An 18,343-nucleotide genomic window follows, 5' to 3' on the forward strand; every position below is an offset into this window, starting at 1 on the left:
CGGCCGAGCTGAGCGCGGCCCTGCCCGGCCTCGGCCCCGGCCCCGGCCCCGGCCCCGGCCTCGCGCTCCTTCGGGGCCCTTCCCCTCTCCGGCTGTCCCCCCTCGGCTCCCGCCCTCCCTCGGCTCTCCAGGGCACAGCCGCGAGGTCTGGGGGCTCGTTCTTGCCCCCGAGGTTGTGGGCGCTGCCAAGCCCGAGTTGGTGGCCTTGAGACCTTCGCGGCCTAAGGAGAGTGGCAAGGCAGGTTTGGTGCCCGGCGCGTGCGTTGTGGTTTATAGGAGTTAAAACACAGCCTGCAGAAACACACTGCCCAGCCCTGGAACGGACTTGGCACCCAGAACCTTGGCGGGCTTTTGGTGTGGATTTTTCCTCTATCTAATATAAAGCAGTACTGTTTCGAGAGGGCTTTTTTGGTTTTTTTTTTTTTTTTTTTTGGTCAAAACGTCCTGAAAACTGAAACGTTTCAGTGAAGGTGAGTTTTAGAAATGTGGGCAGGATTTCTATTCCCATGGAGCTGAACTTTTCCTCACAGAAGTGAGGGCATGAGTCGAGCTCTGGGTTGGTCTTCAGAGGATTATGTTTTGTGCTCAGATGAGAAGGTGACCATAGCAGGAAGCCATGGCCCAATGGGACCATTTTCAGCTTTTCCAGGTTGGGTAGGATAGGATTGTGGTGGACTGTGTGCCAAGCTGGTGTTTACTCAGCGCTGCAGCTTCATGGAGGGGAGTGTTGGGATATACAGTGACTGGGGCTTGTTTGGGCTACAAAAAACTCAGCTTCCTTGTGTCCTGCTAGTTCAAGCTCCAAAGTTTGCATTTGCAAAGTTACAGCTGTACCCATAATGAACTTGGCTACTTAATCTTTAGTAATTTGCTATTTCCAGATGAAGCCAAGTTGGGAGTTTCCTTCTCGTGGCTGTGTGAAACACTTGGTGTAAATCCATGTTTTGTCTCATAGGTGGTTGGATTTCAGCCCTGGCATGAGAATTGTTCCCCTCCATGGAGTGTGCTTAAGAAATACCTGGGAAATAAAGCTGCTTCTTTAGGCTGAGCAGATAGGAGCTCTAAACTGTTAAAGTAGTTGAATGCTTTCCATTGTAAGAACTCAGCTGTAGAGGTTTCTAAGACATTCAGGTAGGGTTAACTTAAGTGACTTTCTGACTTTGGTTTTTCTGACCTTTTCTGACCTTCAGTTCTTGATTCTGGTTGCCTCCCTCAGGCTGAGCTTTTTTGGAAGGCAACAACAAAAAACTTCAGAACAACAAAGACAGTGAGCAACATGAGTGAATCTTGAGTTGTGGTTAGGTAAGATCTAAGCAACCTTGCTCTTTCTTGTTTGTATTTAGCAATTGCTGCTAACTTTCCCACCAGGCCTATGGAGCCACGAGGGATTGTCAAAGCCTTTCCCAAGAGGAAGAAGGTGAGGGATGACTTGGAGAAAAGCATCCCTCCAAAGATCCCAAAGGAGCAAGGAACAGAGATACCTGAGGGTAAGTCCTGAGTCCCTGTGCTGTGGGATATAATACTTACACCCAGCGGGTTAACTGCACGTGCTGTTCTCCAAAGGCTTTTTCTGGCCCTCAGTGTGTTTTCTGTACTGGTTATGGGCAGCTTGGTTTGGTGTGTCCAGCTGGAGCCCCCCAAGGACTGCCTGCCAGGGCTGGTGCCATCAAGTCCCATGTGAGAGATGTAGCCCTGCTGGGTTGTAGCACTTCTTGTCACTGTGTCTCTGCCCCTGTGCTTTCCCCAGCAGAGTGGCTGAAACCAGTCATCGCCTATGTGCTGCAAGCCGGCATTGGCCAGGCCAGGGCCAAGATCTTCCGCAGGCAGATTGTGCAGAACGGGGGTGTGGTTCACAGCCAGCTCTCCTCGGAGGTGACACACGTCATTGTGGCCGAGGACATGGACTGCGACCGTGCCTTCCGGCTCCTCAGACTAACCAAGCTGCCCCCGGGGCTGCAGCTGGTGAAGGCAGCCTGGCTTAGTGCTTGCATTAGAGACCAGAAGCTGCTGAGTACTGCTGGCTATGGTGTCTTTATCCCTCACAGGTATGCAAATGCCACTCTGCCATTCCTCCCTGCATTTCCTCTGTCCTAAACTGAACAGCACTACAATTTGACCTCGGCTCAAAATCTTGGACTGCAACTCCTTGCAGGTCCTGTTGGCATGACTCAAAGTTCTGTGTGGTTGCAAAACATAGGGCCCAGAAGTACTGCCAGAAGTCCTGTCACTTGCTACAGGTGCTAAAGGCACCTCTTCCTGATCTGTCATTGATAACAAGACAGCTCTTAAAAATACTGAGGATTAAATACTGTTTCTTACCTATTGCAGATGAAAGGTACAGAGAAATTGGAAACTAGGCACAAGAGGAAATTAAAGATGGAGCAGCAGGCACAGATTAGGATCAAAATGTTTTGGCAGTGTTTTGGAAAGAGTCTAAGAGTGAGGTAGGTAGGAGTGGAAGTTGCAGGTCAGCAAGGTAGATGTTAACTGGGGAGCTGAGCTAAAAGCAGAGTAATTAGTATGTGATCTGAGAGAGTACAATTCATGTGGGTTGTTTGGTCCATCCCAAAACATGCAGAAGGATTTCTTGGTCAGAGTTCTGGGGGTTGATCCATGGCAGGTACCTGGAGGAGGAGGAATTCCGCAAAGAACAGCAACAGATCCTGGACAGAGAAAAAATGCAGCCCCCAGCAGAGGAGGGAGCAGTGAAACCGAGTACTGAAGCGCAGGTGGAGGATTCCTCACAGCGAGGCTTGGGCACCCTTGGACAGCAGCGACTGGCTGAGGTGAGGCTTTCCTGCACAGATCCATCTCCTTGTGAGCAGATCCTGCATGCTGCTTTTTCTGGCTAAGAGCATCCCTGCAGGGATACCGTGTGAGATTTTCTCAGCGAAGGGAAGGTGTTTGGATGTTCCAGTGAGCCACACTCAGGCTGTGGACATGGTTACTGCTTCTCTTTGTCCTTTTTAGGTTAAGAATAGAAACAGTGCCCCTAAATTGCTGTTCCCATCAGAATCTTTCCAGCTGAAGCATCGTGGTGCTCTGATCAGGCCAAAGCTCACTATGGTGATACTCACTTATGTCCTTTTGAGGAATATTTCTGTCTGAGAGTATCTTCTTTTCAGGAAGCTGTCTCTGATATTTCATCCCATGTTCCTGCTTGAGCCATATGGACCAGTTCTCCACTCCTTGGCAATCATCCTGTTCAGACACATGTTTGTACAGTGGATCAGGTTGCTACCAGAAGGATCATGGAGGTGTTCTTAAAATATCTGTGTTGGGTTATTAGTGGCTTCTGCTGTGAGTCAGCGTCTCTGGCCTGCTGTTAGCTTTCCTGCCTTTATCTGTATTTTTGCTCAAATTTGCTGAATTCTTCTTGGGCGTTCTTATCATTCAAATCAGTCTGTAGCAAAGTTACCTCAAACATCCCCAGCAGCTGCCTTGTATTAATTTTGTTGCCAAAGTCTGAAATTACTCTCTACCTGGCAGCTCACTGGGGGCACAAAAGCCACATTTGTAGACATTTCAGTAAAATCCCTTGTCCCAAGCTTAGATCTGTGTGACTTAGGGAGGAGTGGGATACTTGAGACCCAGCTGCAGCAATAAAGCTGAAACAGTTTAGAAGTAGCTTTTAAGCACAGAGTCTTTTCTAGCTTGGGTGGATGTTTTTTCTCTAGGAGATGATGGGTGTCAGTGTTTCATACTAAACAGAGCAGTCTCTGGGAGTTCTGCCTTTGGATGTAAACTCCTGTGAGGACATCCTGTTACAGTCAGACCACTTTTTGACTGGCCTGCAGATGCAGTGGTTCTCTGCAAGGCAGCCTCTGTAAGCAGTGCCAGTTACTCTCTGTTAACCCAGAGCTGTCACCCTGGCTGCCTGTCTCCCTCGCAGGTAGCCTGTTGCTACTGGTTGTTTTTGCACATGTGGTTGTAAAGATCCATCAGCTTTGCTGACAAAGTGTAGAGAGTCAGGGGTTTAAGGGCTGTTTCACCTCTGTGACACTGCTGGCCAAGAGGATAGGAATTGCTTCCAGCTCCAACTGCAGAGTTCTGTGTTGTTGTGAATGGATAACATGCTTCTTTATATGCTTTTAAGGGGCTTACTGACTTATCTGAGCCTTCTGAGGCTTTGCTGCCCTTGGAGAGAGCAGCATCTCAAGGAAGTTGCATTTCAAGACAAATTAAACTGATTAAATCTATCAAATCTTCACTCTTGTCCAGTTTTCAGAGTTATAAAACAAGACTGCAAAACACATCCCATCTATGTGTCTCCAGACCTCCTACCTCCTCAGCCAGCAGAGCCAGAGGCTGTAAGGATGTGGCTCTTAGTTAGGCTCACACTCTGCTGAAACTCATAACAGAGCATGTTGTGCTGCATGGAATTGCTAGACTGATCCCAAGCAACCCTGCTTCACTCAGAGTTACTTCCACAAGCTCTTGGATCTTCATAGACTACTGTGTTTGTACATCAGGGGAGATGGGGACTCCACTGAGCAAAGCAGTCTCCAAAGTCTCTGTGTGGCTTTCCACTTCTATCCCCTTTTGTTCATTACCTGAGGCCGAGGCTCATTGTTTCTTAAGTCTACACAGAGGAATCTTAATGCTGAGGGTATCAGCAAATGCATACATTGGTTCTTTCTTCTGTCACTGAGGAATGTGGAGTCCTTTGTGTCATTCCTTCCTCCCCTTTTCTCTTGCAGATAGCCATGGGGAAAGTGAGCGGGTTTAAATTTACTACTCTTGTTAAGATTTTGTGTCTGAAAACAAAGTTCAGTGCCTATCTGCTGTCATCTGCATCATGGGGTAGAGGTTGCTGAGTCTGAATGTAAGACATGTGCCTATGCTGCCACCAGATGAGCTAAAGGTTTCCCAGAGGGAGTAGGGAGTCAGCATCTCTGCCAGCCAGGGATTTTGGCCTTGTCATACCTTGCTGCTGGCAGCAGTTGCTCACGTACTCAGTGTCTTACCTCAGGGGCTTGGCTGTAGGAGGGAACTGTGTGCTTGAATCACAGGTAGACAGCAGTATAGTCTCCTCTGCAGTGTGAGATGTACATATGTAGCTTGAGGTGTGAGGAACTATGGTGTGCAGTTCTAGAGGTAGCAGTTGGGGCATGGTGTGCCCAGGAGGGAGGGTGGTTAGTGCTCTGGTTTCCTAATCTCAGAAGTTGCTTGTGCCAAGTGGATGTACGAGGCATATACTTGTTCTCACATGGCTGCTTTCTGATCTTTCCCTAAAGAAATACTCTGATGATGAAGACAGTGAAGGAGAAGATGCTGGTGTCACCCAGGGAGACCTGGAAGCATTGATTTCTGGCTGCTACCCTGTGAAATCATCAGAGGAGATCAGTAATAGCTCTGACACAGTGGCCCAGCCTCCCAGCAAGTGGGTTTGTGCCCAGTCTTCCAACACCAAGAAGGAAAATCACAACCAGTGCATCACAGAGAAGCTGGAAGTGCTGGCAAAGGCTTACTCTGTCCAGGGGGACAAGTGGAGAGCTCTGGGCTACTCCAAAGCAATCAATGCGCTCAAGAGCTACCACAAACCAGTCACCTCCTACCAGGTAAAACACCTCCCCAGGGGGTGGAGCAGGGAGATGAACCTTCAATGGAAGTTATATAGCAAGTGCAAGTTGAGATTTATTGACCACACACAGTGTTTGTGGAACAGTAGAAAAATGGAATCTGAGCCTTTTAGGGCCAGATCTGGACACTCTCAAGATAAATGCCTTTGTTAGACACAATGCAGGGACATTTTCACTTTCCTCTTCATCAACAGCAACTGGCCACCGATAGTGATAACTTGTAAAACTGACTGGGTATGAGTCAGTTATCTTGGGGTTTGTGACAGTTCAGCAGTTCAGTGTGTTCATGTTTCAGTCCCATTCTGCAGGCTTGTCCTTTTCCTCTTGAATTGATCAGCCAAGGTAAGCCTGGGCTAGAGAGGAGACCATCAGACAGGACTAGTCCTGCCACATACCCTTTACTCATCAAATGACTAACCAGGCTCTGAGTCAGTAGCAGCTCCCCAGCTTGTCTATGATCTTTGCTTTTTCCAGTAGCAGCTCTGGTTTCTTTCTAGGAAGCCTGTAAAATCCCTGGCATTGGGAAGAAGATGGCAGAGAAGATCCTGGAGATCTTGGAGAGTGGACACCTGCGCAAGCTGGATCACATCAGTGAGAGTGTGCCTGTGCTGGAGTTATTTTCCAGCATCTGGGGAGTAGGGGTCAAGACAGCTCAGATGTGGTACCAGCAGGTAAGTTCAGTGCCTTACACAAGAGGCTCTCTGGTTATGGTTTGAAGACTGCTGCTGAGTGTAGGAGAATTAATTTCGCAAATAGTTTTTCATTCCTGGTACCTATAGGTAAGATTTAAATATGTTTTTTTGGGGAGGAACTATGAGGTTGGGTCCCATTGTGTCTCAGCACCCTGCTGAGACTTTAGTTGTGCTGAGATGGGTAAAGGACAAAGATGTGGAGAAGAGGAATGGGAGACATGCTGCCTCTGCTCTAGCATCACTTTTTGGAGCTCATGTCACACTAGTCATGGCAATGATGTTGCTAAGTGTCAGGCTTGAATCAGGGCATCTTGGCCATGAGAGCTCCTGATGCAGATGCTGACTGTTGGCCTGTAGCTATCAGAGTAGCCATCCATTTTGTCTCAAAGTTATAAGAATGAGGTTGTAATAATTGTGCCAACAGGAGCAGCCCAGCCCACTGGGTGGGTTCCTTTAAAAGCAGTTTGTCTCCTTTCTTTAGCATGAGCTAAAGAAGCCTGGTTTCCTGTAGTGGTTGGTTTGTGACTGGATTCTTGACTTAAAAACACATTTGTGTTCATACTATCAGCTTTCCTTCATTGGGATGTTGTGGGTGTTGTTCCTTTACCTGTATAACGTGTTTTCCTTCAGGGTGTAGGGACACCATGCCTTAAGAGCAGTAGCCTTCTGTCAGAGGAGGAGTGGAGATTAGAGGTGTGCATGGATAGTGCAATTGCCTAAATCCCTTCTTTAAGAACCAGGCCCTAAAATGTTCTTTACATGTGATCTCAGAAGCTGTGACTTGGCCTGAACCTGAGACGGGCTAAATACAGTCTTCCCAAATCTTGGTGGAAAGTGTGTGAAGAGCAAAGTCTTGGCAGATGTCTGAATATCAGCGCATGGTCTGCTCTAGGGTTTCCGGACGCTGGATGACATCCGCAGCAAGGCCACTCTGACCAGCCAGCAGGCTGTGGGGCTGAAGCACTACACGGATTTCCTGGAGCGCATGCCTCGGGAGGAAGCTGCAGAAATAGAGCAGACTGTGAGTAGCTTGGCTGCAGGCCCTCAGAGTGCAGTACCTGCTGGGTGGATATCCTTGGTGGAAGCAAAGGGGATCCAGGCTGCTGCAGGGAGTGCTGCTTGCTGTAGGATGCTGTGGCACTCCATGACTATGGGGTGCTAAGCCAGTGTACCCTAATGTGAGCAGAGAGCCTGGGGGACGCACTGTCATTGCTACCCCTGTGCTCTCCGATCACCATGGAAGCAGCAGCCAGTGTGACCCTGTCACTCGGCCACAGGGCCTGGCCATGAAGAATACCTTCCTGCCAGGCTCCTGCTGGGGTGTCAGTCCTGAGTGCCGGATTAGCCATTTTGGTGGTGAGTGGTCCCTTTCCCAGGCAGGCTGGCCTGAGGAGCTGGCTCTTGGGAGCGGGTCTATTGTTATCTTGATGGGATTACTGTGCTTTCCTCCATACACACACACACCTCTGATCCAGGCCCTGGAGAGGGAATGAGGGATTAGTCACTGTCTGTGCTGCCTGTCACAGTGAGATCTGAGGAGCTTTTAGGCTCTCGGGTGGGGCTGGAAGTTTTCTAGAAATCTTCATTTAAAGCCAGAAGGGGGGCAAAAGCACCAGAGGAGGGCTTGCTCCGCATGAGAAAGGCTTGTGGCTTCTTGGAGCACCTTTGGGGCAAAGGTTAATGGGTTTATCTCTTGCTAATGAAGGATGATCCCCAAGAATGACAAGGGGCTGTGGGCACGGACACTGCCTTGCTGAACCCCAGCCTCTGTGATGGCCCCATCACTAGGAATTGCTGAGCTTCTCATTATTTGCTGCCAGCAGGGTGATTGGCACAATCAGGCCAAGAATACTTTTGGCCTGTCAGGGACTTGGGATCCTTTCTTAAACATGTAATGAATGAAGCCATCAGAGTTAGCACTGTCTGCACAAAACAGGAGCTGGGGTCCAGCTTGGAGAAAATTGTAATAGGGAAAGTTCTTATTATGTGTTTGATTGCTAGCAGCAGCATGTTGGCATCCCTTTGGTCTAAAATGCTGGGACAATTGTGCTTTTTCTGGCTCAGGAAGTCCAGCTCTCCTGCAGAGGCAGAGCTCCTTGCAGGAGTGAACTCCAAGGGGTACTCACAGATTTTCTGCTGTGTTGGATCCTGCTGGGGAGACTTCACAAGCCCATCCCTGTTTTTGAAACAGGGCCTGTGACCATCACCCGTTGAACTGATTTGCTTTGTGGGCAGAGCTGGTGAGCCTTGTGCTGGTAGGACAGCAGAAAAACCTCTTGTCTCATGCTGTCTCAGAAACTGAAGACTCTGAAAGCTTGTGCAGTACTTTGCTCCTTCATATTTCTGCTTGTCCCAACCCAGTGCTCCCAAGAGCTGATGATTGATCACTGTACGGTGTGACATTGTGCAGGATGTTTGCAGGACTGGGTGGAGGCCACTCTGGCTCACTCCTCCCCTGACAGCAGGCCAGCCTTCTTGGTGGGGCAGTGTACCATGCCTGCATCTGGAGATGCAGGACAGTCCTCAAGGCAGGCACGATCCTTTGCTGCATTGATGGAAAGGGCATGAAGAGGCTGGTCTCTGACTCCTCATCCCTCTTTCTCGAAGGTCAGACAAGCTGCCCTGGCCATCAAGCCTGGCCTCGTGTGTGTTGCCTGTGGCTCCTACCGTCGGGGGAAGGCCACCTGTGGAGATGTGGATGTGCTGGTCACTCACCCGGATGGGCAGTCTCACCGTGGGGTGTTCAGCAAGCTGCTCAGCAGCCTCCGCAGGAGCGGTAAGAGAGCGGGGAAGCTGCTCTTAGAATGGCCAAGGCGAGGAGGCAGTGACGTGGATGGCATTCATTGAAGGATAGGTGATCACTTCTCCCAAGGGTAGGACATCTTGTTAGTCCTTAAAATTACTGCCCCTGGACCTGGCTCAGCTGTAGCTTTAAGGAGGGACTATTGCTGCAGCTCAGCATGTTATCCCTGGGGGTCCCACAGCACGTTATGGGACACCTCTGCTGCTCTCTGGGCAGCAGGGAGTTCAGCATGGACGTGTCCATCTACCACTGAGCTCCTCTTGGTCTGTTCTTTCTTCACAGGCTTCCTCACAGATGACCTGGTGAGTCAGGAGGACAACGGTGATCAGCAGAAGTACCTGGGTGTGTGCCGCCTGCCCGGGCCAGCGCAGCGTCACCGCCGGCTCGACATCATCGTGGTGCCGTACCGGGAGTTCGCCTGTGCCCTGCTCTACTTCACAGGCTCGGCTCACTTCAACCGCTCCATGCGCGCCCTGGCCAAGACCAAGGGCATGAGCCTGTCGGAGCACGCGCTCAGCTCGGCCGTGGTGCGAGGCCCTGGGGGTGCCAAGGTGGCACCTGGCCATTCTCTGCCCACCCCCACCGAGAGAGATGTCTTCATTCAGCTGGGGCTGCCTTACCGAGAGCCCTCCGAACGGGACTGGTGATGCCTGCTTGTCACCATGGGCTTGCTGCTGTGCTGCTGCTTTGAAGGATCTGATTTCCCCAGTGGTGGAAAGGCTCTGTGGTGCCTGCAGGCTGAGGAACATATCCCACCAAACTGGGGCACCTTGCAAGTGTGAGGCCTGGCTGCTGGGCAGAGCTCTGTGGCTTCCTCGGCAGAAGCTGTGGGCTGGAACCGCACTGGAAGTGCTCTCTTGGTGTGGCTACCAGAAGGGCTCACTGCCCATCAGCTACGCTGGCCCTGCTCTCCCCAGCTTTAAAAGACTGGGTTGCAGAACCTTGTGATCCAGCCCCTGACAGTGATTGGGAATAAAGGAAGTGGGATGCATCTTCCTCTGTATCTGAGCACTGACACTGTGAAATTTCTGTTCTGAGCTGTGAATGGAGGTAGCAGAGGTCTAGCTTGGTTCTGTGACTGGCCTTCCTCCTCACTACTGCTGAGAGTTGCTACTGCAGGAGTCTCAAGGGGTTAACCTGTGCTGCTGCTGTGTCCTTCTGTCTTAGCTGATGGGTCCCATTGCACAGGGACAGGCTGCTGTTACTGCCACCAGCTTTCCCTGCTGCCAGCTAAGCCTTGAAAGAGACGTAGGGACCTGAGGTGCTGTACCTGCTTGCTCCCAGCCTCGTGTTCTGAGGATCCTCCCAGTTTACTCAGAGCCCTGGTGTGGCCCAAGACCTTCTTTCTTGGTGCAGGAGAGGAGCAGAGCTCACAGCTTGGGGAGCGGTGCTCAAGAGGGATTTGAATGTAATGGCACTGAATGTAACCCAGCAGCGCTGTGCGTCTGTCTGCAGGAGGCATGGAGACAGAGAAAAGCACAAGGAGATAGTTAAATTGTAACTGGGGCAAAGCAAAACTTTTTCTCTTTTTTTTTTTTTTTTTCCCTTTTTTTTCTTTTTTTTTTTTTTTTTGTGTGTGTGGAAGCCATGGAGTCATCTGGTCTTTGATCAAGGAAAGTGTGTGTGTTTGTATATACATGTGCACAGGGCTGGTCCCACCAGTTCCATGGGGAGTGAATTTTATTTCTCAGGAAGCCTCAACTGTTTTATATTGTGGAGATGAGTTTCCTAGGGACATTGAGTCCTCTGTCTGCTACAGGTATTGCAGTGGTTGCTCCTGGCAGAGGTGCCATGGTGGGCATTTCTGTGCCAGGACCCCAGGGCTCTTGCTCCCTTGTGGGGAATCTTGCTCTGTCAGGTACAGTGACAAAGCTGTGTTTTTGCTGCTAGGGCAGGCACAAACCAGGGTTTGGACAGTTCCTGTGGCTGCTGGACACCAGCAGGGCTGGGGCTTTGCTGGGGTGGCCCACACCCAGCAGTGGCATTTGTCAATCCAGCCTTTCTGCTGGACACCTGGGAGAAATGAATGTCTTTTGGCATGTCTTGGTGCTTTGAAATTTGAAATGTAATAAATAAATAAATCCCTTCTCTCTTTTCCCTTGGTATCTCTGTCTTTTTGCTCTCTGCACTGTGACATTTGGGACTTTCTCCTGTGGCTTACCAGGAGCTCTGCCTGTGCTGGTCCATTTCTCTGGTTTCATTGGAGGTGGAGAACATGCAGTGGAGATCATCACACTGTTGGACAAGCACTTCTGGCTCTCAGGGCAGGGATCCTCCCATCCCATCCTCTGTCCTGGCGTCCAGCTCGCCATGTGGCTGAGCTGGGATTGGCTGTTCCCTGACTCAGAATTCTTGAGCTCTGGGCCTTAGGTTGAGCTCTTTCTTCAGGTGTGGAGTCAGGAAAGGATTGCTGTCAGCTTTTCCATATGCATCAAACAGTAGGGCATGTGCGAGTTGGCTGCTGTTCTGTCTCCTGTTCTCTGCCTGGAACACAGCTCAGAGTCCTAAGCATGGAAATGCTTTTGTTATCCAAGGGAAATCTGAACAACCTGAGAGCCAAGGGTGCACATGGAGATGAGCAGCAGGAATGATTGCTTGAAAGTGAGATGGAGAAGGACAAGGGCTGCTGAGGCAGAGGCAGCCAGAACTGAGCTGGTTTATCCAGGAGCAGAAGGGAGGCAGCCTCAGACCAGGGGCCTGTCAGGTGCAGGGGAAACACTTTGGCCCCAGCAGGACTGTGCAGCCCAGGGACCACCCCTCAGGGAAAGGGGTCCCCATCCTTACAGTCAGCCAGCTTTGGCTGGGCAGCACCATATCTGGCCTTGTGCAGGGCTGAGGATAGTCCTGTCCCACAGGGAAGTTAGAGGGGGAGGCTGCCTTATGTCTGACAGGCCACGGGCCTTTTTCTGCCTGGGCTGAGGCAGGGGGCACCATGCAGAGCTGCTCAGCTTTGTGCCTTGATGAGCGCAGGTTTGCTTCCAGCTCTGGGTGCCAGGGCAAGCTGTTCCTGGAGGACTGGGGCTTCTTCTTGGTGGGACCAAGTCCTGAAGGCATCAGTAGTGGTGTGGGAAATAATCACTGCTAGCCCCCAGCTCCTTTCCCTTTGTCACCCCTCCTCCAAGGCTACAGTTCACACCCAGGTAGCAAAGGGGTGCTGCAGGAGCACCTGACCCTGCTCTTTGTGCTGCTTTTATTTAGGGAGCAAGACTTTGTGCCCAGCCCCTTGGGAAATGCCAGGGAGGGTGGCCCTAGTACATGTGAGTCATGTAGAGGCCACTGGGGCAGAAATCCCACCGGTCCCCTGCTCTGTGAGGGAATGAGCCTGATGTCTGTCTGTCCTCTCCCACCCCACAAATCCCTGCCCAGGAGCTTTGGAGGAGGCAGAGGGCCCTCATGTGGCTAACTGCAGCCAGGAGGGCCACGGATGGGTAAGGACCACTTCTCTTGGTGTCGGTATGGGGGTTGGAAGGGGCAGGAGGTGAAGGAGCACAAGGAGCCTGTCCAGGGCAGCTGGAGGGTGACCTTTCTGGATGTTGCCTCTCCCTTATGCCGGTGCAAGGGGAGGAACATGAGAGGCTGGGCTGTGCCACTGTGAGTTAGCCCTGCCCTGGGCAGAGGGGACAGAGCTGCCCCACACATGCTCCTCTCTGTACCTCTAATCCCTGCCCTGGCAGCAGGGCAGAGCCTCACCACCCCCTTTATGACAGCCCACCTCCTGCCTCTTCTAAACCACAGCAAACCCCCCTTGGCAAGAAGGTACAAGGGATGGGGGTCCTGGGGTGTCTGGGAAGAGGTGGGTGCAGAGTGCCCAGGATCAATGCAAGCAGGGAGACCAAACATAGTTTAAGGCATCTCTAATGAGGTCTTGCCGAGTTTCTGCTTCCCAGGAAAGGGCTTCAGCTATTCCCCCCTCCTCAGTACACCCCCTCCCGCTCTCCCTGGCTGTGAGTCTGATCATCCTGAAAATTAAAAATAAAACACAAAGCAGCAGCACTTAGAGAATGAGTGGAAAGTCGTGGAGCTGGGACAGGCCCTCAGATTCTGCTGCAGAGCCCCTTGCTCCCACCCTGCCATCCCTGTACCCTGAAGGTGAGTCTAGTCTGGGGTCTCAGGCAATTCCTGTCCCCCCAAAAAACATCTCTCTGCCTTTCTCATTGAAAAGGAAGAAAAGCTCTGGACAAAGACAAAGCTCTGGGTGTTAGGCCGCCCTTCCCACCCTCTCCCTACCCTGTGGGAGGACACCCATCCTTAGCTGTCCTGCTCATCCTGGTGCAGGGATGGGAGGGGGCTGTGGGAAGAGGTGCAGGCAGGGTAGTTTGGCCTCCAACTCCGGCACTTTGTGTTCATGAGTAAATATTTGCTAATGGCAGCATGGCTGAGCGAATGTAGGGGAGCTGCTGCTCCCCCCGTCGGAGCAGGCAGGGAAATGAATATGAATTTATCATGATTAGGTGAACTCAGCAGGGAGAGCGGGAGAGAGAGGGCGAGGCAGGGAGGGGGCAGGCGAAGATGGATCTGTGCAATAAAATTAAATAAGGACACCAAATAGAGTCACTTCTCACACTCTCGCCCGCCCTCCCGCGTGCAGGGCCTCTCCTGCCTCCCGCGCTTCTCTGGCTTTGCTGATTTCTCTCTTTCCTCGAATTTATGAGGCCAATTATGAAGATGAGGTTGGAAGTTCTCAGAAGTTCACTAAATGCAAAGTGTGGTCCCTGCTGTTCCCATCAAATTAATTAACCAAGCGCTATTGATGGCCGGGGTGACGTCGGTGCGGAGTGTGAGGGAAGGGCTGCTGGCTGTAGCTGGGGAAGCCTGGCTGGAGAAGGCCTGGAGGGCAGAGCGCCTTGCAGGGCACCCTCAGGGCCAGTGGGCGCAGAGTGAGCCCTGCCTGGGCAGCCGGTGGGCAGCAGGAGCAAGGAATGCAGCAGGGCATGCATCGGGTCCCGGTGTGATGGTTTGTATTGCAGTCCCTGTTTCCAGCAGTTTCCTCTGTCTGGAATAAAATCCAGCTGGGTAATGGCAGAGCTGCCCTGACAGGAACATGGCATGGGTATGTGACAGGATGCTGGGCCATGTTCTGTAGAGGATGCCATGGTGGCGTCTTGTGTTCTGCATGAGCCTGCAGGAGCAAGGCCAGGAATCAGTGTTCCCTCAGAATCATCCTCCCCATCTGGTGAAGGGATTGACCTCAATCCCATGGGAATGGTCTGCACAGGGGCTTCATGCTTGGTAGACAAATGACTCTCCCTATGGCTCAGCAGTGATGGTGCAGCTGGGACAGCCCTACTGCCACCTTCCCTTGCTCCCTGCAGCCCGGGCTATAGGAAACAGCCTGCCTTGTAGGATCTCATGAGCAGAATGTCCTGATTCTACACGGCCCCTTGGCCATCCCTAACCTCTGTGCCAAGCACCTAACTCTGTGCAGGGCTCAGGGTGGCAGAGAGTGCCTTTGCCAGGGGGCAGCAGCCATGTGCCTAGGTCACACTGGCTCTCATGTGCCTGGCTGTGTCTGTGTCATGTCACCCCCTTCCAGGGAATGTGTTTTGGGGGGCTGTCTCCAACATGACCCCTGTGCCTCCTCTGCCCCATGGTTCACTCACTGCAGGGAAGGTGCTGCAGGGCTGCTGCAGCATGGGGGCTGTGAGTCCCCAGTGTGCCTTTGCCTGCCTGGGGGAAGCTCACTCAGAGCAGTTTGTAGTTGCTCAGGTTGAACCTCATCACTGGCTGTGCAAATGCTTGAGGTTGTAAAAGGATTTCCCCATGCTGAGGCCCTGGCTGAAACCCAGGATGTCTCTGCATGCCATATGGGCACTCTGTGCCTCACTTTTCCTCCTTGCATTTCCTGAGGCTGTTTTTCCTTTGGGCAGGGTCTCTTTTCCTCTGGGTGCAAATAACATCCCAGTTCCTCAGCATCCTTGGTAGCATTTAATGGCCAAGTAAAGGGTCAGTCCTTATCCCCAAACCAGCCTTTTTTCACACCAAATATATGTGCCATAAGGCTCTGTGCTTGCACCATGCTGGCATAGGGACCTTTCTCTGTAGTGCCATGGACTCCTGAATTAAATCCCTTTGCAGCTGCTGGCCAAGCAAATGAGCTATTCCAAGGGGTGAAAGAAGCGGTCTGTGTCCTTAGACCAGGGGTCTCATAGAGGCAGAAGAACACAGAGGGCCAGATCCAAGCATCCCTGCACATGTCCAGCTCCTGGCATGGCTCTGGCTGCATGTCTCCACCATTCCAGCTCCTGCTTCTCTTTGCTGGCTTCACTCCTGTCCTGGTGATCAATGGGCTCTGGTTGGGCTGGAAAACAGCACAAACAGAGGCATTTACAACCCCGCTGTCTCTCCAACAGGGCCATAACTCAGGCTCCCCGTCACCGTGGGGAATGGGAGGCAGGAGCTCCTGCTTTGGTGGCAGCAGCAGCAGCATCGACATTTTTCCTCCTGTGGTAAATGTGTTACTTGGGGATAATTTACCTGCTTGTGTCAAGTTTTAAAAAGAAGCAGACTGGCTGCTGAGCAGCTCCTGACACTTGCAGTGTGCATGGCATGAACACACATGTCTACCCAGAGAAAAGAAATCACCTAAGCTGGAAGGACCTGTTTGCAAATGCCTGCACTTTGTAGCTGCAGCCTCGGCGTGGAGTCAGTCTAGTACTGAGGCTGAGATCTTGCCAAAGTCCATCCCTCCATGGGATCTCCAGGGTCTGCAGCCACCTACTGGTTCTGGCAAGGCTGCCCACGGCACCGGGGGCTGCAGGGGCTGGCTGTCCCACGTCTCCCGCAATGTGCCGGGAGCATCCTCTGCCCGCACTCCTTCTCTAGGTGAGCGGATCGGGGGCTTGTGGGAGATGTTGGTGCTCTGTCCGTGGCTGAAGACCTTGCTGGGCACCTAGGGCGGCTGAGATGCTGCTCCGGCCGGCTCCATCAGCCGCGGTTCTCGCCGGCAGCAGAGGGAGCTGGAGGACCGGGGATGGCAGCACGGGCAGGCAGAGGGAGCCTGGGCTGGGCTGAGCTCTATTCGGCTGGGCTGGGCTGGGCAGCTCAGGGGGCCCCAAAGCGGGAGAGAAACCCCTCTTCACCCAGATCCTCCCCTAGCAGGGCAGCAGGAGGTGCCCCAGCCTGCGGACTGTCCCTTCAGCCCCGTGTGTCACCTCTCATCACATCACCCCTGTGGGTGCCCAGCTCTGTGGTGGACACTTGCTGAGCTGGCCCTCAATCCCCTATCTGGGCTTTTAGGGTCTCAGCCCCGCTGATTCATTCTGGGAGCCGTGTAGCCTCTCTGTGTGGCACTGCCCTTTGTCCCCTCCATGGACACAGTGCTCCTCTTCACCCTGAGGACCTTCTGGTGGGACAGCAAGGTCCCCAGGGAGCCTGGCTGGATGTGATGAGGGTAAGGCCTCCACGCCTGGGAATCATGCCAGGGCCAGGGTGGTAGGGTCCTACAGCACTGGTGGGCACTTGTCACTACTGTCCCCAAGTCTCCTTGCCCATAGGGAGCTGATTTATGTCTGGGCCAGCCTGGCTGACCTCCTGCTTGGGCTCAGGCATTATAACTAATGGCAGGTCAGTGGAGCTACAGCTAAAGTGAAGTGGCTGGTATGGGTCAGGGAGGGGGGATGCAGAACAGGGGGTGCTGAGGATCCCAGTTCCAACAGCACAGCTGCCCAGAGCAGTGAACAGCAGGGGTGCAGCAGGTATAGCTCCCAGTATTCCCTCTCCACCCTATCCCCTGCTCCTGAGCTCTCTTTCTGACCACACTCTCCTTCTGTTTTAACCACAGGATGTTCTGGGTCAGTGGTATCAAGCCTGGAGAAGGGGCTCCTTGCTGGGGGAAACTGAAGCACACATGGACTGATGTTTTCATGAACACCAGCTGCAGAGCCAGGGAGGGCACCAGGTGTCTGAGCCCAGCTCCTGCCCAGGACTCAGGGTGAGGAACCAGGAGGACCTGATACAGGTACAGCAGAGGGCAGTGCCACAGCTGGTGGCCTGAAATGTCCCCTTTGGTCTCTTGCTCTCACCTTCTGCTTGATCCATGAGTCTTGGGGTGCAGAAATCTCCTGAGGGGGGTACACCCCCCTGTTCCCTCATGACAGGTTTAGCTCCAGGTCCCAGACCCCCAGTGTGCATGGCCCCTGTGTCACTCAGCCCCATCTCAGCACGTGTGTTTTGGCAGTAAGCCCTCCCAGCTGGAGTGGAGGACCAGCCCAGCATCCAGCCAGGCTATGGGAGCTGAGCTTTGGGGGCATCCCAATCCCTGCCTGCCATCTCAACCCCTGCCTGCACCAACTGCTGAGGTGGGACCTGAACATGGCTGTAAAGCTGGGTATTCATGTACCCACCAGGCAGCTGTTCTACATCCTAGGATGATGCCAGCCCGACCTGCCAGCCTAGGTGGTCTAGGCTGGTTGAGGGGAGTCCTTGGGGCTGCAATAAAAGACATCCAATGCCACTCCTGGCCACACACTGAGCTCTCCTCTGTCCAGCAGAAAGGGAGAACATTTTTGCTGGCCCTGCCTTTGCTCTCTGCTTGGGAAGGAGGAGAACAGCCAAACATATCTGAGTAGGGCATTAGGGCTTTCCCAGGGATAAGCTGTATCTGCCTGCCTGTGCAGGGGTGGGCTCATTTTTGGTGAACAGTCAGCCAAGGGCTGGGGTGTGCAGGCTGCCAACCCTCTGCCAGGGCAGGCAGGGCTCTGTGAGCTCTCCTGGCCCTGCCTGGCCATCCCACAGGTGCAGTGCATCTGACACAGTCCTGCCAGGCTCCTGCTGCTGGTCACAAACTGAAGGGTGTGCTGGTGTCCAGACTGCCACTTGTGCTTTCCAGCTGGTAGCACACATTTCTGTTCCCATTTCCCAGCCAAGGAGGATTACTGACTCTGCAAGGCTGCAGCAAGAGCTCCCATCCTTCTAAGCAACCCTCCCCAACAGTTTTGTCAAATCCTCCACATGACCCCATTGTAGGTTGCTCTTGCAATGTTACAGGGGTGATTTATCTTTTTTAGGGTCCTTCTTAGGGCTAGGCTGGGTCCAGGCAGCAGCAGGTTGAGCCCAATGCTTAAGCAGCACCCTTGAGCACTGGCCTCTGACAGGTCCAGTGCAGCATCCAAAGCTCATCCCAGCTGGGGAAGCAAGTCCCCTGCTGCAAAAACAGGAACCTGGTGCATTCCCAGCTGGCTCTCAGCAAAGGTGATCTGTTCAAAAGAATTTTCATGGCCTCTGCACTTACATTTGCTGCTGGATCCAGGAAAGCAGGTTTAATCTAG

The 18,343-nt window shown here is 52.6% G+C and overlaps 1 protein-coding gene across 7 annotated transcripts; it reads left to right on the top strand.

Annotated features, from left to right (window-relative positions):
- Positions 1 to 30: 30 nt before the first annotated feature.
- Positions 31 to 11,172, top strand: POLL (DNA polymerase lambda). 7 transcript variants are annotated; one of them, XM_050976359.1, is made up of 9 exons: positions 31 to 470; positions 1,217 to 1,487; positions 1,748 to 2,045; positions 2,621 to 2,786; positions 5,238 to 5,561; positions 6,080 to 6,253; positions 7,167 to 7,295; positions 8,882 to 9,050; positions 9,360 to 11,172. In XM_050976359.1, the coding sequence occupies exons 2-9, from the start codon at positions 1,373 to 1,375 to the stop codon at positions 9,722 to 9,724; spliced, it is 1,740 nt and encodes a 579-aa protein (XP_050832316.1). In that variant the 5' UTR covers positions 31 to 470; positions 1,217 to 1,372; the 3' UTR covers positions 9,725 to 11,172. The 7 variants fall into 7 exon arrangements, with proteins under 7 accessions (XP_050832316.1, XP_018766226.1, XP_018766227.1 ...); XM_018910681.3 differs by having other exon boundaries at positions 1,344 to 1,487; XM_018910682.3 differs by having other exon boundaries at positions 1,369 to 1,487.
- The last annotated feature ends 7,171 nt before the right edge of the window (positions 11,173 to 18,343 follow it).

This window comes from Serinus canaria, chromosome 6 (assembly GCF_022539315.1).
Source record: "Serinus canaria isolate serCan28SL12 chromosome 6, serCan2020, whole genome shotgun sequence".
NCBI lineage: Eukaryota > Metazoa > Chordata > Aves > Passeriformes > Fringillidae > Serinus > Serinus canaria.